Genomic DNA, 23,587 nt, shown 5'->3' with positions numbered 1-23,587 from the left:
CCCACTGCACCCACGGCACAGACCATTCCTGTGGGCACCCGCAATCTCACCACTCTGCTTTGCAGCAAAGAGTGAGCTGTGCCGAGTAACAAGGACTCCCAAAATACTGCTCGTGGTCTGATCTACCCCTGGAAAGGCTGAGCAAACCCGGGTGTGAGGACATCACACCCTGACTGGATCCTGACCCTCACAACCCAGGGGTTAGCAGCAGCAGCTGAGAGGCGAGTGAGCAGAGCCGGGGTAAGAAAGACCTAGGGTCAGCCAAGAGCACAGGGCAGTGATCAGACCTGGCATGAGCACCTCCAGCACATGGAAGTGACCTGGAGGTGAGCGCTGCCTGTCAGGGCCCCTGGGACCGGGCCTTGCACACTGACCCCTGGTCTTGCACTGCCATCAGCAGCTTGCACTGAGCCCAGCACCGTTTGCCAGCTGGTGCAGGGGGTCATGCAGCAAGACCAAGGGCACCCCACACTCACCAGCCCCGGGGCCGCAGCCGGATCTCCCCTCTCCTGGGGCACGGAGCTGCTGGGCCAGGGCTGCGCCCACTGGTGCTGCTCCGGGCACACGGGACAGGGATTGCATCTACAGCTCCATTCACTGCAGTGCTGCTCCAGCGCAGGCATCTGCTGCAAAGGTACATTGAGCCCTCGGCTCTAAGGTTATAAATCACTCCGGAGAGCCTAATGTTTTCTGAAGCACCTCATGCGCTTCCAGAAATGAGAACTCCCTCATACTCCATCTCCTTTGTTTTACCCAGAGGTTGCAACTGTGACGGACCTGATGCCTCTCCCCTCGCTCAGGCAGGAGCTCTGCTGCCTGTTTGCCTATGAAATTAATGCTGCCCCCCCCCAGATCAGGTGGGGGAGAACCCAGGGGAGAGGAGATTTAGTGCTGCTCCATAATTAGCCAGGAACCTAAGCCCCCTCCCCTGAGCTGCCTTCACCCTGTTCTCACGTTATCACTCCCTCTCACCCAGACCAGCTGCTCCAGTGATTAGATTTGGGGGAGGGAGGCAGAAGTCGTGACTAAAAGCCTGGAACTATGTGTTATTTTAAAAGGCATGTTGGTGCAGTGAAGTAAACCGCAATTGCTTTCAGGGATAGAGCAAGGGGGAGGCAGCGGGGTGGGAAGGGATCCGGGGGAGGTGGAGGAGATGTGCTTGATGGCCACGGGGCCACAGATGAGGAGGGAAAAAGGGCTCAGTTCCTGCAAAGAGGACAACAGCATCTCATCACCCCCTCCCCAGCCTGCAGTCAGATGGATAGCCATCCCTGCTGCTAAGCTCTGAGCAGGCTGGCATTGCCCTGAAGGCACTGCTGAGAGAATGATTAGGAAAGGCAAAAAGAGGAGGGAGGACCCCATCTCTTTCCCTTCCTAAGCACAACCGGGAGGAGCAGTTCCTCCCGCGCTGCCCCAGAGTGCTCAAGCTGTGAGCGGGAGCCGATCCCAGTGCTGCCCAGCATCCCCAGGACCTCTTGGCACAGCACATCCATGGGGGCTCTGTGGGGTCAAGCTGGACTCTGGGTGAGCCTGAGCACAGCCACTTCCCTTCAAGACCTCTCACAGCCCCATCAGGAGGGCCAGTACTTTTAGAGCTGGACGTACCCATAGGCCTAGCCCCATCCCCATCATCAGTGAGCAGCTGCCAGGAATGGTTTATGGCACGCACACGAGTGGGGTCATCTATGTGCCATGGCCCAGTGCCATGCCCCAGTGCCAAGGACCCACACCAACCCCTCTGCCAGAGCCATAACTAACATCCCACTCCCCTGAGCACAGCTTGAAGCACGATTGTCCTGTCATAAAACCCCTCTCCTTTTGCCCCTTCTGAAGCTGCTGAACCCTGAGGCTCACACTTACTCATGGCTCAGTGACAGGGTTAAAATTTGTCATCTCCAGGAACATCAAGGTTAAAAATGCAATCACTGCATGATTTTCTACTCTTTCAGTGAAGCACACATTGGCTTCTTCTTATTTTGGCTGGACTGTAATCTATTTGAAGGTTCCTCAAATGCTTTACTTATCAACTTCCCCCTTTCCTTTGAGCCACTACCTGGATTTATGGGCAGAAAATATAAAATATGGTTAGATGTATTTGAGAAAAGTTAACTCCAAAACATCTGAGAGGTACTTTCTGTAACTATGTGGCATAAACTGATTTTATGATGGTCAGAAGTGCAATTCAGACTGTTGGAGTACGCCTGTGATGAAAGGCATGATGTGCAAAGCCAAAAGCTTCCACTATGTGCACACCAATTGTGTGCACGCACCTCTTCACATGCTGCAGCACACAGAAATTAATGTCCTGGGTGGACAGGGGCCACGGGATGGCACAGAAACAACCCTGGAAGGGCTCTGCAAGCAGCAGGTGGCCAGTGAGTGGTGGAGGCTGCATGGGCTGGGCCAAGCGCGCTGGGAGAGGAAGCCCAGTGACCTTCCCTTGCAGCGCCTCTCCTCCGTATCCCAGCTCAGCTGACTGACATGCAAATTAGTTTAATTATTTCTTCTTCTAAAATAAATTATATTTTGCAGTGGCTGCAATATGTTGTGTCAGGCAAAATTACATTCAATATTTTTAAACTAATTGATGTCAGCCTTGAGAAAACCTGATTGACAGCAGCGAGGAAACCAGGCTGCTACCTAAACGCTTTCCTAAATTAAAATTAAACATGCCATTTTTCTGCATTTCCTTCAGGAGCTGGAATGCTATTAATCTGAAAGAGACATAGAAAATACACAGAAGAAGGGGGAAATGCTGGAAGCACAGCAGTGCGCTACGGGAGCTTCGGGCTGAGGACTGGCAGCTGCCTTTGCCAACACAGGCTGAATTATTTCAGAACCACTGGAGCCTGCTAGGGCAGGGGATGGAGCTCTGCCACCCATTGCTCCCATGCTCAGCAGTGGCACTTGCCTCAGTGCTACAGGCAGACTCAAACAGACCAGCCGAACCTTCAGCCACATCCCAAAGTGGTTTTTCTTAAGTTAACTGATCATGAGAATAACCTGAACAGGACAATATTGTTGTCTAAAACATTCGGATGCAGAGCATCAGCAGCGTGTCCTCTCCCTGGGTTCTGCAGGACCAACATCAACCTGTCCCAAGAAACTACTCTCAAATGCTGAAAGCTTTGCAGCAGAGCTGGCAGTGATGGGAAGGGGTTGCTGACATCCTTGGCCACCCTGCCATGGCAGGAAAAGAAGAGACCTGCGGTCACGGCTGCAGTGGGATCCGGTCCTGACCCCACCAGACCCTTACACAAACTCACACTAAAACACTTTTCATTTTTACACCCAGACCTCTGCCGTGAAGCCCCAAACTCAGCCATTGCTGAGGCACACATGCAGTTGCCCTCCTGCCTGCACACGTGGCCATGCAGCGACATCACACCCAGAAAGGCACTCTGCAGCTTCCCTGGCTCTGAAGCACAGGTTGAGTAAAGCCCAGAGCACCTGCAAAAACAGCTCATGGATGCTGCTGTGCGCAGCATGCGACCTGCTCTCTTCTGCATCGAGACCACACTGGTACAGCACTGAGTTGAAAATGTTCACATTAGCAGGGAAGAAGAGGCAGGGGTGGAATTTATTTCTTGCTATCTTGGCAAACTGGGAGAACAAACTGCAGAATGGAAGGCTGCGATGGGTCGTTCTGCTCCCCAGCACTCACGCCATGGCTGTGAAGCGCTGGGTGCTTTTGGAGATGTCGGTGCAGTTGCCTGCAAAGCCCAGCTCCGATGGCAAGGACAAAGCAGGAGCATGCCAGGAGTACCACTCCTCGGACACAGCAGCTACATCAGAGGCTGGAGCTGAAAACGTGACTCCCAGCTGAGGGGAAGCAAAGTGGAAGCAGCAGTTAAGCCAAGTGATATATAAATGGCTCTCACCTCTCCAGAGTCCTGCCCAAACTCAGCAGCATGAGAGTCATTAAATCGCATCCAAACACAATGCTCTGATTAAAGCCAGACTCCAGCAGGAAGATTTATCATCTCAATTACCAGCAGTGGACACAGCAGTCAAAGCCTCATCATTTTACATGAGCAAAGATGAAAACAGGAAGAGAATCACTAATATTAGCCCAAGGAAGGTAAACAGCTTGCAAGGGAGATGAAGATTTATCTCTGGGAATGCTTGGCCTGGTCCCAGCCAGATTGGCTGAACAGCTCCATGCTTCGTGCTGGCTGCCATGTCTCGAGGCCAAGCATAATGCTGGTCACAAGCCACTGAGGAAGCTCATGCTCGCGAGTGCCTGTTCCACGGGGGTCCTGTTCCTCATCCTGCCTGCGGCCCCCAGCCCAGTGACCTCACAGCTACAGCCAGACACCTTCTGCAGCTTCTTAGCACCGCTCCTTAGATGCACACATGCTCTCTAGTTATGTGTTGGTGGGGCATGCACCCTGGACACGGTCTCTGCTGCAGCAGCACCAGGTCCCAGGCAGGGCTCTCCAAGGCTGCTCAAGCCTAACAGACAGGCTGCCTGTGGGCAAGCTTTCCATCAGCTAAACCCTGCTCCAGACAGTCCTGCCAGCTGACAGGGCGAGCAGCTTGAGGAGCTTGCAGGGAGGCAAAACCTTGGTGCAACATGCTCCATGCTATGTGCGCTGTGGGAATTGAGGGGCACAGCCCAACAGGAATTGAGCAGGCAGGAATGGAGTGAACCTACCAGTTCAATTCATTCCTTCTGCAAAGCTCACATCTCACCAAGGAAAGAGGAAGGGTATTTTACCATCTGCCTCTGCCGGAGCTGGTAACGTCCTGCCTGGCCTCACAGCAGAGCCTATGGCAGTCAGCTGCAACCCGCACGCCCATGGCAAGGATGCGCAGGGCCCCACCAGTCCCCCAGCCCCAGACACCGTGTGCTAGGCACTGCCACACTGGACACACCAAAGGACACACCAGTGCCAGCGGTTCTGCCAGCCCCGTGTCCACTCCGTGCTGAGCCCCTCTCCAAAACCCCGCTCCATCACTTGGGCGGCTGTACCTTTACAACTGCCCTTTCCACCAGAGGATTCAGACATAAATTGTACTTTAAATTCAATATCAGTCATTAATAATTCATGATTACAAAACGTTAAGGATAATGTCAGTGGGAGGAACGTCTGGGCAGTTAAAATGGATGAGTCAGAGCTCACCACAGGAGAAGTCAGAGCGCTGAAGAGTCTCGCTGGCTTTTGAAGCAATCCAGCATGACAGGCTTCCCTGCCAGAGGGGAGCTGCAGCATTTACTGACTTGTTCTGAAATCCCAGCCACTGTGTGTAAATATTGTCCTTCTGATTCTTGTCACCTCGTGTTTCCTCTGGATGCTGAGTTGTGCTGCAATGCTGTGGTCCCCTCCTTGCCTGCCCATTGCTGCCTGATGCCGGGCAGGGCTCATGACAGCACCACAGCCCAGCAGCGCACCCTGGCCAGAGGCACAAAGCATCAGCACAGAGAGGGGCTTGGGACATGCAGTCCCCTTCCTCTCCTAGGGCAGCAGGGCCTGGGCTCTTGCCCAGCCAGGGCAGATGATTACCATGGCAGGGCAGCAGGAACCGATCTCTGTGTCCTGAGCCAAGCCCTGACCCAACTCCTTGAATCTGAACAGCATTTTCCTGCTCAAGAGCAAGCAAAGAAAGAACCACCAGAACTCCTGAGGGGTCTCTTGGAGCAAAGCCTGGGGAAGGCTCCTGCCTGCAGACAGATAGGTCTTGGCATGCTTTTGCAGATGTCAGAAGGTGCTTTGCAGCTGTGGGGTGGCAAAGCACTGCAGGTGCCAGTGCCCTGGCCACTACTGTGTCCAAAATGTGGAAAACTTCAAAGAATACAGCAATGCCTTTCTGCTTCCTACTGTGCTTCCCAGCAGTGCCTCGGATGAAGCCCTTTCTCCATCTGCAGGCTTAAGGAGTAAGACAGAGCATCTCCGTGGGGTGCAAGGGGCCAGATGCACCATCACACATGGGACCTGCAGAGCCCATGAGCCAAGGCACTGTGCAAACACAGTGGAGGGCAGCAGGATGCCCAGAGCAGCTTCCTACCCCCAGCAAAACCCCTGGGGGGAAGCAAAGCCTGCTCTTTGCTGCTATTATTTTATTTTCATTCCTCAAAAGGAGTCTATTCAGAGCTCCTTTGAGCAGCAGGACCCAGGTTTGTTCTTTTCTTTCTGAACTGGAGAAGAAAAGACAAACAGAACTTCTGCTGGAAGCGTCCATGCTGGGCTCCACCACCCCCATCACAGAGGGAAGATAAACTGACAAAACCTGCAGAGCCACTGAGATGCTCCCTCCCGGCTTTCCCAGCTGGGTAGGAGTAGGTTTGGCATTTGCTGTAAACACAGGCTAAAGGACTGCACAGCCACAGGGAAGGAAGAGCCCATCACCAGGGCTCTCATGGGAGGGTCAGAAAGAAGCTAATTGCAGAAAAGACAGAAAGCTTCACCTCATCCTCTGCCTGAAGCTCTTCCTGGTGGGCTGCAGGGTGAGGCCAAGCACTGCAGCCAGAGCCACAGCAGCCTGGCAGTACCAACTCTGGCACCATCACTGCCCCCCATTCCCAGCACAGGGTCTCAGGATATTGCTCCTGCAGTCCCTTTCCATTGCTTCAGTGCCGGGACCTCCCATCCACTCCTCACTGTACCTTGCCAAGCCTGCAGCCACACAGCAGGCAGGGAGGCACCCAGAGCCACAGACATGATGTGCAGGTATAAGGCTGCAAATCCCACCCGCTGTGAGTGCCCAGCAGAAGCCATCTGTGCCACAGGGCTCCAGTTGACAGAGCATCACCCCAGCACGTGGCGGATGCAGGTGACTTGAACACAGCCCCCCGGGAGCCCCAGTGACACTCGGTGAGCACAGGGGCAGGCTGCACGGGATGACTGGCAGAGCCAGAGCACAGGTAACACAGATTTGATTAGAGTTCATCAAATATACTATTCGACCACGCTCCCTTATTAGCGTTCGAGTCAGGAAGAGTATTTTTAGGTTGTCTAGGGAGATGTCAGGCTCGGTGCTGCTGCATTTATTTATTGCCTCAGCATTAACTAACACTTGCATCTTGGTCACCTCCACAGTGCACAGACCTGCATATTGCCCTCTGCCCCACTCTGGCCCAGCACAGACTGTCCGCTCCACACAGCACTCCCACCTCACCTGCTTCCATCGCCAGGACAGTGATGTTGTGCCACCCTGCTGTCTCCCGGTCCAGGACCTTTCCTGTCACAATGGCACCTGTGTTGGCATCGATGTCAAAGATCCTCTCTGCATCTGTGCTGCGGTCGATGGCGTACCTGAGACCAGGCAAAAGGGGAAACTGTGAACAGCTGAAAGTGCCAAGCCCAAACCTGCCATCAGCCCCAGGAGAACAGGGATCTAACACAAGCAGCTCTATTACCACTGTCACTTTTCCTCTGCTGCAGCATGGTGCACAAGAGCCATGGTTTTACCAGGCTGCAAGCCCAGAGCCCTCAAGCAAATTAAAGTGTGGCTTTCAGTGCATGAAGTGGAACTAAGCACAGACTGTGGACAAGCGGAAAAACCCACTCTGATAGGAACATTTTGCTCAGGATAGACAGAGTGGCATAAAAGCCATGGCCTGTAACTTATTACTCAGGGAAGCTTGTGAGCTATAGGTTCAGGAAAAACATCAACCCAAACCAGAACAGGCCATCCTGGCTTGAGGAGCCCACCTCACCTCCCACCCTCTCTCCTGATCCTGCCACAGCACCCACCCAAGTGAGAGAACTGGAGGACAGCACAGCAGCACACAAGTAGGCTGAGGTTGTGCTTGAGGGTCTCAGCTGGATCGCACTTCCCTTCCCATCCCCTCCCCAATAAGCACACACCTGATTGTGCACAAATAACAACCACCACCACTGCAATGGGAATTGCACAAACTGCAAACGATACAGTATAATGTTATCGTGTATAGCATCTTTCACACACACGGCATCCCAGAGCGCCTTACAGAATTAGATAATACAAGACAGCAAAGAGTACAAAGGACAAATTATCAAAAGGAGGACTGTGAATATACTAAAGCCTTCAGTCACTTGTCTAACAATAGAGGGAAGATAAATGTATGGACAAAGCAAGCTGGAAAGCCAACGAGACAGGACAGTACTGTGAGGCCGCATCAGACAAGGGGAGCAGAGCAGGACAGTTGTAGGCTCAAAGCACATCCAGGAAAGTGGAGGCATACTGCAGGCAGCTTCCTAGTGCTTGCACCTCACCTGGCACAGTCCAGCTGCGGCCTGTGTTTCTATCATCCATATGGCTTGCAGCTGAGGAACACCAACCAGCTCACCTGCATGCAGGGACCACTGCTCTAGAGAGGCACTGATGACCTCAAGTGCCTTTCTGTACCCTGGGGGGAAACTAGCTGCAGATGAGAATGTGTCCCTGAGGGCACCTATCCCCACAGCCAGGCAGCTCCATCTCTGCTGGAGGTACATACAAAGGCATTTCTATGCTATTGAAAGTGTTATACAGACCCAGATTACAGCACTCTCCCTTTCAGATACAGGGAGGAGAAAATACAACAGCACTTGCTTGTAGTTAAGGAAGAACGTTCAAAAATTACTATGGAAATTGTGTCTGGGTACATACACAATTTCACGTGTTCTACACCTATGTGTCTGACTTCTTCCACCCTTCTGGCATCTAGAGGTAATGGGGATCTGCCACCCAAAGCCAGGTACAAGCCTAGGCACCTCTGAACCAACTGCCAGGGACTTCCTAACCGTTGTGCACTTTCTGCTCCAACTCCCAGCTGGAAACTGCCTCTGCAGGCAGGTAGGCAGCTCCAGAAGGGACAGTGCCTGTTTTGGGAGGTACTGCAGCCCCTCCTCCACTCTTCTCACTCACTACAAAGGGAAAGGAGAGGTCTGGCCACTCTGACTTGTACACATCAGCCCAATGTGCTGCAGGAAGGAGGAGCAGAAATGAGGATGACAATACCTAATATCTTTCCCATAGCATAACTGATGCATTTGCATAACTGCTTCCATTGTTTTCCCACATCACCTGATCCCACACTGTCTTCCATTCCACTTTTTAATAGAGTTCGGGATAGCACTTCACTCTCCATATGCCTTCCTTGCTTCCTGGGTAAGCACATGCCTGTTCTGTTCACACTCCTGTCATTGCTGCGTAAACAGAAATGGCTGGACAAAATAGCTGCACACAAAAAAACAGTGATGGGAGACATCCCTGAGCCTGGAAACATCTGAGAGTGGCTGCCTGCATGGCCAGAGGGCAGGAGGCTGGGAGGGGAGTGCTCTGTGTCATGCCACTGGTAACCTCTTCTTATGCTTCTAATTGTTTTGCTGCTGAGGTTGTCTTCTGTCACTTCCTAATTGCCTGCTGAGGACTGACTGCCCATGGCCCTGGCAGGGCACAAACCGCAAATCTGGTCCCTTTGTCACCACCAGTACAGAGAGCTGTCACCTTCACAACACTGTGCCAGCACTGTCTGCATCACCATGAGAGCAGGGCTGAGCCTGCTTCTACATGCTGGGATTTTGGAGTGGTTAGTCCAGGAGCTCCCCATCTGCACAAAGTGCTGTGGAGGCTCTCGAGCTTGAGGAGATGGGGACTGAAGGGCACAGGGGTGTCCACCCTCCCCCCAAAGCCACAGCCATAACAGGCTCAGACCTGCAGAGCAACCAATCCACACTGCTCTACACAGGACAGACTCCAGAGAGCTCAGGTGCTAGAAAGGCAGAGTGAGAAGCTGGTGCTGTGCTCAGTTTACATCACTGTGCAGTATGATCTTTACCAACTCAAGACTGTGCTGACCATCACAAGCCTCTCCACCTCTGGTCGTCCAGCTTCATATTCACCCATCCCATTAAACTCAAACAGTGCTTCTCACCTAGGAAGAGGTAGTGATTAACCCCTGGGTCCTCCAGGTACTCAGAAATAGGACATATACTTGTTCCTCCTAAAGCTGGCTGGTGCTTCGCATCTGGAGCTGCATTGCCCAGTTCTGATTGGGATGCAGACCTTGTAATCCATTTTCCTCTCGTCCTGCTGGTACTGCCTGTTGGTTTGGATGTTACAAGTGACTATTTAATTTAGACAGCTTTCTCGGTGCTCATCTTTCTTGTGAATGCATTTCTCAAGCAGTTTGTTTCACTTCTCCTCCCTGAATGCAACAAGGAGCACATTTTATGCCATGTGTTTTGTTAACAGGGAGCTTTTCAAACACAGTGTGAAAAGCTTTTTGTTGTGTTTGGTTTTTTCCTCCTCTCCCTTTTGTGTTGAAGCAGGTTGTAGTTCTTGCTGTGCTGTTGGAGTCTACAAAATGCCCATGTCCAACACATGTGTCCGGATTTGGTGAATGCAGAACAAGAATATCTCCAAGAACCTTAAATCCTAAGCAACATCTTTCCAGTGCTGATAAAGCCTGGACTGCACACAATCAAAGCACAGGCTCCCACTGCAGAGAGAAAAACAAAAGGCTCCCATACAAACAGCCTCACATACACAGTCAGTCTATCATTGTATTACCTCATACAATGGCTTAGCTGGGAAAAAATGCAGTACACCCAGGAAATGTACAGCTAAAGACAAAAAGCCAACTGGAAGCTAAACTCCTTCTGAAAGAGAGTGGTTCCAGCTTTTGTTAGGCAACAAACAAGGATGGAATAAAATAAAAAGCACTAGCCCTTTAGAAAGGCATTTCCTGCCTCTACCATGGAGGGTTTCCGTGTTCCCACAAGATGCAGCACCTGTGCATTGCCCCCTGCTTCACAGCCCTGGTGCTGCAGGGAGCGAGTCCCCCTCTGAGCAGCCACAAGCTGGGGACAAACATGCCCAGAGCAGTGGAGTGCTCCCTGGACACCCTGAGCCCCAGCTTTCCTCCCACCTGGGCAAGCGGCTGCCAGGGGCTCTACACCCAGATGCAGCTGGATGGGGCAGCGAGCAGTGCCTCAGGGCCAAGTCTGGCTTGTCTGGAAGGGGTTTGCTCTCATACAAAGCGTCTGCACCCTTGTGGGACAAGCAGATCACCAGGAGGGGAGCCCCAGGCTGAAACATGCCTCCAGCAGCTGCTTCAGGCCAGGTGGTACAGCAGTAGCCCTGCTGTGCTGGCCTAGGGATGGAAACAAAGAGCCAAGGGCATCTCTTTTCCCATTTGGCTAAAAATACTTCCAAACCTCATTATTGGCAGCCTGGTGTCAGCATGACCTGGAAACACTGACAGAGCTGATTTCTGCTCTGCTGTCTTTGCCAATCCTTGCTCTTTCCTGACTCAAGGGGAGAGTGTGTCAACAGAAGGTTGTGGCTCTCCCCTGTTTACAGGGCAGAGCCAACACATGCATCAGAGTCCAAGAGAGAGCAGCCACTGCAGAAACACAGCCACGTCTTTGCTCCCACCTCTGGCATACGAGGATCAGGAAGTTAAAGGGATCCACTGAACTGTAGCAACTTGAAAGGGTTCATTCTAACTTCAAGGAGCCAAGGATCAAATACTGGTCATGCTGTCAGGACCGGTTGCCCTCTGATGTATCAGAGGTGAAGTACAAGTGCTGACTTCTTGTGACTGTACTTTGGAGTAGAACACTTGAAATGTGAGGTGACTTACTGCAGTCTCCTGCTGATGGGTTAGTGTCACCTGGCAGGGTGCTGCAGGATGCCTGCATTAATGTTCTTGCATCATTCTGAAGCTGTGAACAGCTGCCTACATGGCAAAATATGTTATTAAATTGCTGGGCTAGCCAGAGAGAAGGAAAGCAGGAGAGATCCAACAGCATCTTCCTTCTGCACTGGTGCCATGTCAGTGTGACCGATATAAACCTGCATCTCCACTTAGTCCATGTTGAAATGGCAGAGAAGGGTCACCCACCTGCACCCCAGCAAGCAAGGGGTGTACTGCAAGGCACAGAGCTGCCGCTGCTTGCGACAGCAGGCAGGGGAGCAAGGAGATGCATGGCAAGAACAGAGCAGAGTGAAGAGGTGGACAGACAGAGACCGAGTGCCACAGGGGAGCATGGGGGGTGCAGGATGAGCTACCTGCCTGGGGATAGCTGGAGGGAGGACACACATTTGAATGCATCAGGTCTGACACAGGAAAACACATTGCAATTCCCAAGCTGCAGCAGACGCCTGGGAGTCCTGCTGGCTGGGCCCTTGTGCCTGAGCTTGAGGCACTACCTTGTCTGGCACTAAGCACACTGTAAGAGACACAATCACGTAGCAAAGTTTGGGCTCTAACCCTCTTGTACCTAAGGAGTACTTGAGTCTGCTTCTCTCTGCTCCGAGTCCCCACCACCTTCTGCACAGCAGTAGAAAGACTCCCTCCACTGCTTTCTTTTGTTGTGTCTGCAAACAATGCAACAAGCTCCACAGGGAAGCAGCACAAAGAACAAGAGAAAACAAGAATACGAATAGTTGTGCCCCCAAGGCCCCTTTCCTACAATTACAGATCAGAAAATAAAATCTATGTTCTGTAGCACTGCTAGAAATAGTCAAGTGAAAAAGCACATGCACACGTATACACACACAGATGTGCAGAAAGACTGCACACATCTGAAGAGCACAAGCCAACAGCCATGTGCTCAGGGCAGGCCACAAAGAAAGCAGATATGTAGCCTGAATGAAGAGGGCAACCACATGAGAGGGTGAGCAGAAGTACTTTGAGAACGCATCCAACAGACAGCACTGACCACTGGAAGTGCTGCAACACGTGCATGTAGTTCCTGGCACGCCAAGGCTAATTTCATTCACTTTCACCATGAAGACAACTTCCAGCACCCAGCCTTGACACACAATAATCTCTGCAAGCTGCCAAGCATCTGTAGATGGCAGCTTGCCAAGTGTAAGTTCTTTTTGGAGCTTTATAAAGCGTCTCAATCTTAATTTACATGAAGATCAAGAGATACCCCATACCCCACCTTGAACAAGAGTGTTCTCCATGGCTACACAGCACTGGAGCCCCAGCACCCTAAGCAACCATGTGGGGACATCACTGACAGGGATCAGTACTGTAACTGAGCCCTGCCTGGCCATGTCCTCCTCCATCCCAGTCTACCACTGCCTGGGATGTGCTCCCTGCAGAGCTCTCAAAGGCAAAGGCGCTGCTGCCCCTTTGAAGCGCGCCTGCAGCTGTGCCGCTGGCACGAGAACACACGCTCTGGCGATGCTTTCCACACACTGAGGGCGGTTTCTGAACACCAGTTTTCCAGCCCAACTGCTCATGCCTCAGGCCAGTTGGCAGAGCCAGAAACTGCTTTGGGCCTCAGGTAGTAGCAATTTAACAAGGTAACAATCTCTTTAGTCACAAATTAAATGGAAATGGGAAATGTCCTTTGCTGATAAGCTGCTGCCTGGAGTCTGTCCCCTGCCTAAATATAAACTCCTCTGATCTTTGATCCCTGCGCACACATGCACACACAAGCACACACAGCAAAGCTGTGGCTCTGCACCTCCCAAGCCTCACCACGTTTATCACCCTCCGTCACTGCCTCCTGCCATTGCTGGTTCCTCCCCTGGTTGTGTCAGGCACCCACTGCAGACACCTCACTGTCAGCAGCAAGAGCTTGCCGTCACCCCCCTGCCACCCTCCCCGACACTCCCTTGCCACTCACACACCCATCACTGGCAGTGACGTCCCCATCCCCTGTGAGATGGCTGCTCTGGCCACGCACAGACTGCCACTCACCTGACAATGCCTGTCCCACGGGACACTCACAAGCTCGGCCATGCGTGCAGCCCTTGTCACTTGTCAGCCACACTGCCCCCCGCCACCACCTCCCTCGGCCCCCAGGCCGTGTGTATCCCTGCCAGGTCACCCCGCCCCCTGGGGTTTAGGTGATGCTTTACCGGACAGGACGGTTTGCGGTGTCCGGGTCCAGGGCAGTGACCACCCCCACGACAGAGCCGATGTGTGCATCCTCCTGGACCTCCATCAGGTCGGAGGGGGGCCGGAACTCGGGGGGCTCGTCAACGTCCAGCACTGAGACCCGCACGATGGTCTGGTCCCGAAAAGTGCCCAGGTCCAAGAAGCGCGGGTCCACGAACTTGTTGAGGGCCTCCAGCACAACGGTGTGCACCTTTTTCAACTCGTAGTCGAGGGGCTGGGACAACAGGAGGGGGTTAGCCGAACCCAGGCCGAGGGGATCCCCTTCCACCACCAGAGACACCGGGGACACCATCAAAGCCACCCACTCCCCTAGTCCGAGCTCCCACTGTGCCCACGCAGAAGGGGCAGGAGGAAGCCTCCAGCCTGCTACCCCCGGCACAGTGTTCAGGCTGCAGGCAGCCAGGATTCACTGGGAAGACAGCACAGTATATGCTGCTAGGGGGTTTTGGTCATTAATCACCCTGCTATTATTTCCCCAGGGGATGCGAGCTGAAAGCAGTGGCCTTGGTGAACAATCATTCTTCCTTGCCTGCATCAAGTGTTTGCTTGATTGTTTTTGCCACCAAAACCACAGACAGTCAAAGTGCTGTTGGTCAGAATAGGAATTGGGTGGGCATATTTCTTCCCTCACAGATGCTATTAGTGACAACTGCCAGCAGTCCTCCCCATAAACCCACACAGAGCTTCACCTATGCAGGACTCCCTCCGCTACCACCCAGGGAGCCCTGGGCAGGCTCCAGCAGGCACTGCCCTGCTGCTTCTGTCCAGCCTCTCTTCCCAGGCACAGGTCTGAGCTTTGCCATCCAGGCAGAACAGAGGCAGGTCTCTCCCTGCATCTGCAAGCACAAAAATTCAACTGCTACTGCAGTTGAGGAGCAGAGGACCATTCGTTTCAACTCAAACGTAGCAGCAAGAGCTCCCAAAAGAAAGGGTCCTCCTAGAGATCTGTGCCCTCCATACCCAGCCAGCTCTCCTCAGCTCTCACCTTCTGCACTGTGATGACAGCCTCCTGGGTACTGCTGTCTGTGGTAACTTTGAACATCTCCACTCCTTCCTCATCCTTCACCTGGTAAGTCATATCCGTGTTCTCCCCGATGTCTGAGTCCTCTGCCTTCACCCTCCCAATAGCTGTGCCAACAGGGGCAGTTTCAACAACACTGAACTGATACATCTCTGGAGCAGAAAGAGATACCAGGATCACTGATTCTGCCTTTGACCGCCCCCCCCCCCCCCCAATCCAGCCTGACACAGCCCTTCACACCCCTCTGGGGGCATCCTTGGACTACAAGGGTTGCCCAAACTCTACCAGTGCCTGTAGTCCAGAACGCCCTACCAGGAGAAACACACACCCCAGCCAAAAACAAGGGCTGAGGCAAGATAACTGGGGAGCACTGATATTTCAAGGTGCTGGGGGAAGGGCGGGCTGATTTCTCCATAAGGACAGTGCTCTGCAATCGCTGTTGTCTGATTCTTTGCAAGATTTATCATTGGAGCTGCCCCTCCACCACCCTGCCAGGCAGGGACACATTCAGACCCAGGCAAGGAGTGTGTGCTGTAGTACCTTGGCACTGCCTGCAAGCAGCACAAGTGGCCAGGCTGGTGACCCTGCAGCTATGTGCCAGGCTGTGCTGGGAGCTGAGCGCCTGCCCCACCACCCCCAGCAGGCAGGACCAGGCCCAGTGCTCACCCCCACCGCTGTCAGGACTTACTCTGCGGGAAGCGTGGTGGGTTGTCATTAACATCGGTGACTACGATGGTGACTGTGGTGGATCCAGACAGGCCACCCAGCTGTCCCGCCATGTCCGTTGCACGGATCACCACCTCGTACCGGTCCTGCGTCTCACGGTCCAGGTCAGCCACGGCTGTGCGGATCACACCTGGAAACCAGCAGCACAGCGTGAGCAGGTGGCAGAGCATCTGCAGACACGGATGGGGGGAGGCTGGAAGGGGCTGCTGGAGATTACCCCGTCCAAGCCCCAGCTCTAAACAGGATCAGCTGGATTTCCCAGCCTCTGCAGATGCCAGATGCTCCAATACTTCACCAATCTTCATGGCCCTTCCCTGGACTCACTCTGGTTTGCCCATGACTCTTACATCTGGCGGCCCAGAACCAGGCACAGCACTTGGATCATCATCAGGGCTGAGCAGAAGGGACAAGTGACCTCTCTCCACTGCTGGTGATGCTCCTCCTACCACAGCCCTAGGTGCTCTTGTTGTCTTTGCCATAGGAGCACACTGCTGGCAACAACAAAGAACATCTGCTGGACCCCAGTGCAAAAGGGAGCAAACCCATTGCAGCCTTCACAGAGATCATGTAAGCAAAAGCTGACTGAAGGAAGAGAAGGGCTCTGGAGAGAAGAACAAGCCCAGGGGCTTGTCAGCCAGGCAGAAACATCCTGAAAATCCCCCAGAGCCCAGTCATGGCCTTGGGTCCAACCCGACTCCAGCAGGTCTTTGCAATGGATTCCCAGGCATGGTGCATGGAAGGTTCTGACTACTGCTTCCACTGCAGTAGCTCTGACAGGGTTAAACTCCTGCTCGGAGGAGGTTTGTCTCTCCAGGGAGGCTGGTAAAGGATTGGTGGGTTTAGGAGCATAAGAACTCACCCCAGTATAGGGCTGCACTGGGGCCAGCCTCAAGGCTTGCACAGAAAGGCTGGGTAAAAGCCCAGGCTGAGTCACAAGCCCTTTTGGCACAAATCTGCAGCAGCCACTTACCCTTATCTGCTGCAGCAGGAGCCTGGCTTGCTGCAGAACAGAACCTGATCGAGCTCCATCTCATGGGCTTCTGTGGCCCAAGCCCGCCTGCAGAGACCCCTTGTCTGACCAGGGACACTGCACAAAACCCCTCATTTTCAAATGTTCATGCAGTGCCAGAGGATGCACTAGAGCCTGTAAAGCTGAACAAAAAATGAGTGGTATCTTCGTACTCGTTATGAAATTCAGTCTCTTTAAAAAGTGCTGATAGGTCTTCAGTATTCATCTGGGCTGGGGGGAAATTACTGGGGCTGAAACGTAAAGGAATGTAAAACAAGAAACAAAGGGTAGTAAACCCCAGAAAACGCTGTGCATGGCAAACGTTACTACTGCCCCTGTCACCCGGGAGTGCTTAATTTACATTGAAACAAAGCAGAGAAGAAATATTTTGAGAATGAAAGAAATGGCTCTGCCCTGAGGTGGCACCAGGGGCACACAGGAGTGCAGGCATGGTTATTAGCGGCACATTCGCAGTCTCCTATACCAGCAGCACCCCAGAACAGCAGGAATCAGCCTAAACCCCCTCCAGCTCAGTTTCTTAACACAGACTTAGACGTTGGTTTGTGTTTCTGTAACTGCTCTCTCTTCCAGGCTTTTCTACCAGCTTTACCTCCTCCTGCTGTGAACCCCCAAATCCGTCTTTGCTTTCTGTCCCCAGTAACCCTGCCTGGTGGCAGGGAGGCGGCGGGAGGGGATGAGGGTGGCCTGGCTGTGCCATGCGGGTCTGCAGTGAGGGGTCCGGATGGAGGGAACACTTTGCTCCTCCCTTGCCAGGGGATCACCCCCCTGCTCTCAGCAACTTGTTTTTGCTGAGGTGCCCCAAAGCAAGCGATGGTGGAGCAGCAGAGCTGCCCAAACCACGTGGCTCAAGGCAGACACTGGGAGAAGCCTCCAGCACAGCCTGAGCACAGTGGAGGGCAGAGCTGGGTGCCAGCAGGCTGCAAGGAGGCAAGAGGTGGCTGGGTGCAGCCGGCTGCCACTGCTTCCCATTCATGCGTGATGACGTGCACCGCTGCCCATGGCTGCGGGGACGGCTCATGCCCAGGAGCCACTGGTGCTGTGTCCCAACAGCAGCCAGAAATACCACTGAGCCGGGAGGATGGAATTTCCTCCCCTTTTCATGACACTGCAGGTGCAGCAGGGTCTGGCAACACTCTTGTGGAGTTTATCTCTCCTTGCTTCCTGAAACTAGCAATTATCCCAACGATTATCATTGTTAGGATTTATTATAGAGACATAACCACTGTTTCAGATCCTTGCAGTTCCCACACACAATTTCACCCAGCTTCCCTTGTCCCCCCATCATTTTAGTCTGTAATTACCTGGACTCCCACTGCCTTCAGTCACATGAATGGAGGGGCTCTGTCCCACCAAGCATCTCTTGAGCACTTCCAGGACCTGCCTGTTCACACACTCTCAGCCCATCTCTTGCTCAGCCTCTGGCACACAGCATGGAGCAATGCAGAAGTGCTGTAGGGAGCATCCCAAGCCCTCCATAGGATGACAGCAGGTGTTCACCCTGTGATGGAGCCCAGGGCCTGCACTGGCTCCTTTATCCCAGTTCCGTTCAAGGGAAGCTGTTTGACCACAGTCCCACTCCACATCATCCAAAGGACCAAGGAAGCACACCAAGGGAGGGATGAACATGTTTGCAGGCACAAGCCCCAGCAAGAATCTCAACCTCCCATCTGAGCTCAGGCAGGACTGGCCTTGCCCAAGCACTCCAGGCTGCACAAGACTGGCCTCAGCTGGTCATGCATACAGGCTTCTCCTGTCACTCCACTATGAATGCAAACCCATTATTTCTGGGTAAGCACTATCTCATTGAAATTTAAGCAATTCTGTTAATTAACAGGGCTTTATAATGAAAATGATTCATGTCAGCACAATAGTGATGAATTGGGATGAGAGAGAAAAAGCTCATGCATTCACCAAGGCTGTAATGACTTAACTGAGCTGCTCGTAATGATATAGCTCATAATACACCATGCAAGATGGGAGAAAAGTGCTCAGGCGCTTCCCAGAACGCCTCCAAGGTCACCTGTCCCAGCAGGAGTCAAATCCATGCAATTTGGCATGTGCAGAGCAGGACAACCGGCTCCAGTTCTTCTAGTGGCACAAGGCAGACAGAACCCTTGCCTTTGGCTGGGGTGCAGGCTGTGCGCAGAAACCACCTCCTGCCAAGATGCTGACTGCCCAGTCCATCCTGGAAAAGCAGAGTCTGACACGGAGGAACTGACCCATGCCCCAGCCCTCCAAGAACCCCAGTGGGTCTGTCACCAAGAAAGCTGTTCTCCCTAAAGCTGCGAGGGCCACACTAGGTACTACCCTGACGGTCGGCTCATTTTGTCTTTTAGGCTGAGGTACCACTTACCCTTTCCTGGCGGCCCTGACAAAAGAGGGTCTCCAAACACACTCCACACCAGTTCCTTAAATATGGCACTGCGAGTGCTGCCATAAACACCCACCAGCAGCAAACTCACCTGGTTCCACCTCCTAGAGCAGCATAGCCTCTGCTCCCAAAACCTGACCCACAAGGACTCTGCAAAGCAGCAGCAAGTGATGGTGGCAGACCTGTCCTCAGGGCACAGAGACACAAGAGACAGGGACCTCCACTGCTGTACAAAGGGAAAAGCCCTTATCATCTCCCAAGATTCACCTTCTTTCTAGCCAGTACAACTGCCAAGCTTTGTCCTTCCCAGACACTGTCAACAAAGCAAGAACACCCTCCAGCTCAGACTCCTCTCCCTAGCTCTTGTCAGCATCTGTTATAGTTGAATAATAGAGACGTGTGGTGGCATACCCTTTGGTACAAGGTACATGCGATTTTCTAGCATGATCCAGATTAATCAGTATAATTACTAGTCAAGTGGACACTTACAGCACCACATAAATACCATCAAATCTGCTCACACTGCAGATACTCTTTGGGTGATAAAACCAAAGCAGGACAAAGCATTCAGCAGGCAACTGACTTCCAGGAACCCCATCATTATGGGCTTTGGTCTGCTCCTAGATACTTCCAGCCCAGATGTCTCCACATCTTCAGAGAACCTCCGGAGAAGGCCGCTTCCTGCTGAGGGCAGTCAGGAGAAACATGTTCCTGCTACAAAGCATAAACCAAGAAATTCATGGAGAGGTTGTATCCTCAGGAGTCCCCTGGTCCAACTACAGCTCAAAGTAGATGGTCTTCAAAGGCAGATGAGATTACCCAGGACCACGTCCAGTCAGGTTTTGAGTATCTCCAAGGATGGAAATGCCACCTTCATGATGGCAAGTTTTATCTTCCTGCCTTTTGTGTCTTTTTACTGTGCATGCCTAAGAAGAGTTTGGATCTGGCTTCTCCATCCCCTCCTGTTCAGCTGGATAAAACAGATTCACTCCTCCCAGCAGCCTAGCCAGTTAAAGCAAACAGATCTCTGCCTCAGTACAGGGGTGGGAAGGCACCTGCCAAACAGAGTGGAGACCCCTCACCTGTGCCCTCGCCTGCAGTGATGTAGAAATACCAATGTATCTGCACAGACATGAGCATTGCTTAAGGCAGACATCCTGGAGGAGGGCAGCTCAGTGCAGGTGGGATCTTAGCCCCAAGAACCAGCACTTCATCCGCCCTGGCTACTGGAAGGTTCAGGACCCTTCACCAAATAAGATACGGAGCTGAGGTCCAGAAAAGGAACTTGGTTATATCAGCATCACCAAACTAAACAGCGAAGTTAACAGGAGGGGTGCAGAACTGCACAACTGCTGTGGCTGAGGGATGCTGCAGCCTGCAGGTTTCTTAATGCAGGACCATTCATAACAGGTAGCCAGTCCTTTTCAAACCACTGTGTTCCTTAGGTCCTAGGGAGCTACTGCCGCTGCCCTGAGAGGAGGCGCTTCTTCCTGGCTGGAATTAGCCTTGCCCGTGCCAGCAGAGGCAGCAGCCAGGAGAGGCCCCCGCAGAGCTCTGAGGGATGGGCCAGCATGCTCACTCTTCCTTTGTCCCTTCTTTTGAGCTAAATCCTTTGTCATTTAATATTAATTCCCACTGTACATGGGTAGATACCCCTTAATTTCCTCAAGATGACCGAACATACAGTTTGGTCCCAAACAAACTGAAGTTCCTCCACCAGTCTCCAAGAAGGACTGCTAACATTCAGTCCTGCTAATAAAAGCAATTCCTTTTAAAAAGCATGGTTTCTCCGCAGCCTCTCATTGCCCATCCCTTGTCCCTTTGCACTGCCCTGCTGAATGAGCTTCTGGGATGGGCACAGACCTGCATAAACACATGAGCGCACACAAATACGCACATACAATATCTGTTTCCAGGCACCAAGGAGCATTTTTAAGAAACTGGCAAGAGCAGCAGAGAAACATGTTCCGCCTCCACAAATACGACAGTTCCTCAGCCCAGTTCAGCATGCAGCGTGCTCCCAGCAACAGCTCCTCTCCCAGTCTACCCCAGCACCCTGGGACAAGGGCTGTCATCAGTCTCCAAAGAGGGCAAGGCTGACAGGCAAAGATGAAGCAACTAATGACTGCAAACGAGTAACCACCAGCTTCATGCCAGCAGGCCAGTACTTCTTGTCCTGCTCTCCCTGGCATAGGTATCTCTAAGCCCTCACCCACTGTCTCCAAATCAGGAGACAGGCTTTAGAATTCAGGCACTGTTTTAAGTACTCCTAAATGCCAAACTGCATTTCAATTAGCCTTCCGAGTCCTTCTGCCTTTTTCCTGCCTACAGGAGGATGACAGATCTTAAGAACCATTTTCTTTCAGCAAAAAGCAAGATTCCCCTGCCCTCTCCCACACCAACAAACTGGGTTTTAAGGGAAGCACCAAATATGAGGCCTAGGATGTTACCTGCTGTGATTGTTCTGTAACAGTCAATATCCTTGCAAAAGGGTGAACAAGATCTTCTGGTGTGGAGTATTTCCAGGTTTGCTCCTGAGGCTGCGGGGAGGGACTGCAGGCAGCAGCCAGTCTCCATGCTGGCCAGAGATGAGAAAGGGCATTACAAAGAACACAGGAACAGATATGAGCAGCACACGCAGCTGCCCACCAAAGAAGAGAGCTGCACCCAAAAAGTTGAATAATCTGCAGAGGTGCAGAGAATGCAGGGTGATATAAAGCAATATGAAAAACTGGCCTGCAAATTTAAGTTCACACTTTCTCGTGTATAAATGCACAGGGAGTCACATCCTCTCTGTGCCTGTCTCAGCATCTGAAGAGTGCAAGTTAGAAGGATCTTGGTGATGATGGGCTTCCTGGATCTAGAATAGAAATGAGCACTAAACCTCCTGACCCACGTCCCGTGGGACAGAGCTGGGGCTCCTGGCCACCCTGTGCCTGCCACAGCAGTGAGCTGCAGGGGAGACATGGCTCTGTGCAGTCACACCGCAGTGCCCACACCAGAACCAGCATCCACCACCACCACCAGAACTGGCTGTTTCCCAACAGAAGCAGCATAGCACACGTATGTGCTGACTGCTGTAAAAGCACATCCTCCTCCAGCAGCAACAGGGCAGCCACGAGCAGTGAAATGCAGCTCTCCTGCTATAAAGAGCAAGCAAAGACCAGCTGCCCACTACAGGCAAACTGAGAATCAGTGAGGAAGACAGCACAAAGCTGAAATATGACAAATACCTGAAGGCTCTGGCAAGAAGCCTAGGGGATATTCTCATAGCTGGCACAGAAAATGATGCCTCCAAAGTCTGTGCATACAAAGCTCCCCACTCATACACCAAAAAAGCCAGTTGAGACCTTAAATCTGTGCAGGGTAAGTTCTGGGACCTCATTTGCGACGCACAGCACAAACCCACAGGCTGTTGCACTGTCTCACTCTTTCACTGAAACAGTTCTCAAAGCATGAGAGAGAGTGGCTGGAGTATATGAAAAATAAAAGCTCATATGCCACAGCTGGGCTTTTTCTTCACCATCATTCAACACTGCAGAAACTGGAATCATCCTCCGCAGCTTTGTGGACACCAGCAAATGCCATGCTGCAGATCGCACTGTTCTAATGGGGCCATTTAGCTGCTCATCTCCCTCCAAAAAGATGTCAGACGCTATGGGAATTCAGGGCTTATTGAGTGATAAGACCTGGCATAGCATGGCATCTAGACAGTTTGGGTATGCCTTTGAAAGTCCCATCAAATCCAAAATTGCAGCTGAACACTACAGCTAGTAACATCCAAGAACAGGAGACTAAGCAACCTACACACAAGCCACATCCTGCACCACACTTGTACATGCAGCATCCATGCTATGAAGGACAGCTCAAAAAGAGCTGACTGTAAAAGCAAGGAAGGACGAGACAACCCGTGCTGGAAGGAGTTAGGGACTTAGGCAGTGTGCAAGGGGGCACATGCATGTATGGACCTGGAAGAAAAAGCAGAGAAAGAGATCAAAACCAGAAAGGGAAAACAACTGGCTTTTCGTTACACTAAATTATAAGAAATGTAACATGCCAGGTTTTTATGGTTCCTTTTATGGCCATTAGTAACAATGGTGGCTCTGAGAGCATCCACGCTGCTGCTGTGGATAATTAAATCTTACGCTGAGGGCAGAAGCTGGGCCACCCAGGTCAGTCCAAGCAGGATTCCCATGTGGAGCACTAAAAACCTATTCAAAAGTGGGAGCAGGATGGGATTTGCTTGGTGGATGTGCTAGCTCTGGCCAGCATCAGAGACATACAATGAAAAGCTCCCCCCCCCGGCAGCACCAGCCCTGTCCCTGCTGTCCCCTGCAGCCCCTGTGGGACATACAGCTCACGCCAGGCACGAGGCCATGGACAGAGCTGCGTGCTACATCCCTGCAGCCCAGGCGAGCAGCCTCCAAAGGTGGTATTAGCTCAGACATCACCAAAGAGTCAGCCCCGATACCTGCTTTAACGGGCAGATACTCTGGGAACAGATGTGTTCCAGAGGAGCTGAGGACTCTTCTGCAGACTTGTCAGCAGTTTTGCCTTTATGAATCACAAGCAAGTAGCACAGTAAATCAACCCCCCAGTGTATGAAAC

General features: G+C 52.4%; 1 protein-coding gene across 4 annotated transcripts in view; it reads right to left on the bottom strand.

The window, feature by feature from the left end:
* The window catches only part of CDH22 (cadherin 22), a 52,924-nt gene that overhangs the window by 12,496 nt on the left and 16,841 nt on the right, over positions 1-23,587 (bottom strand). For 3 of the 4 annotated variants that reach the window (XM_061361320.1, XM_061361322.1, XM_061361321.1), the window contains 4 exons: positions 15,541-15,708; positions 14,817-15,004; positions 13,792-14,045; positions 7,120-7,256 (listed from right to left, as the gene is read on the bottom strand). In XM_061361320.1, coding sequence (XP_061217304.1) covers positions 7,120-7,256; positions 13,792-14,045; positions 14,817-15,004; positions 15,541-15,708 — 747 coding nt within the window. Of the gene's footprint in view, positions 1-7,119; positions 7,257-13,791; positions 14,046-14,816; positions 15,005-15,540; positions 15,709-21,429; positions 21,558-23,587 lie in introns of all 4 variants that reach the window. The other variant, XM_061361324.1, reaches the window with a different exon arrangement.

Source organism: Neopsephotus bourkii, unplaced genomic scaffold, assembly GCF_033783945.1.
Source record: "Neopsephotus bourkii isolate Nb327-2 ecotype Australia unplaced genomic scaffold, CSIRO-AGI_Nbou_v1 NB_1060, whole genome shotgun sequence".
Classification (NCBI taxonomy): domain Eukaryota; kingdom Metazoa; phylum Chordata; class Aves; order Psittaciformes; family Psittacidae; genus Neopsephotus; species Neopsephotus bourkii.
The sequence above is the reverse complement of the archived record's forward strand: the minus strand, read 5'-3'. Positions and strand labels throughout refer to the sequence as shown.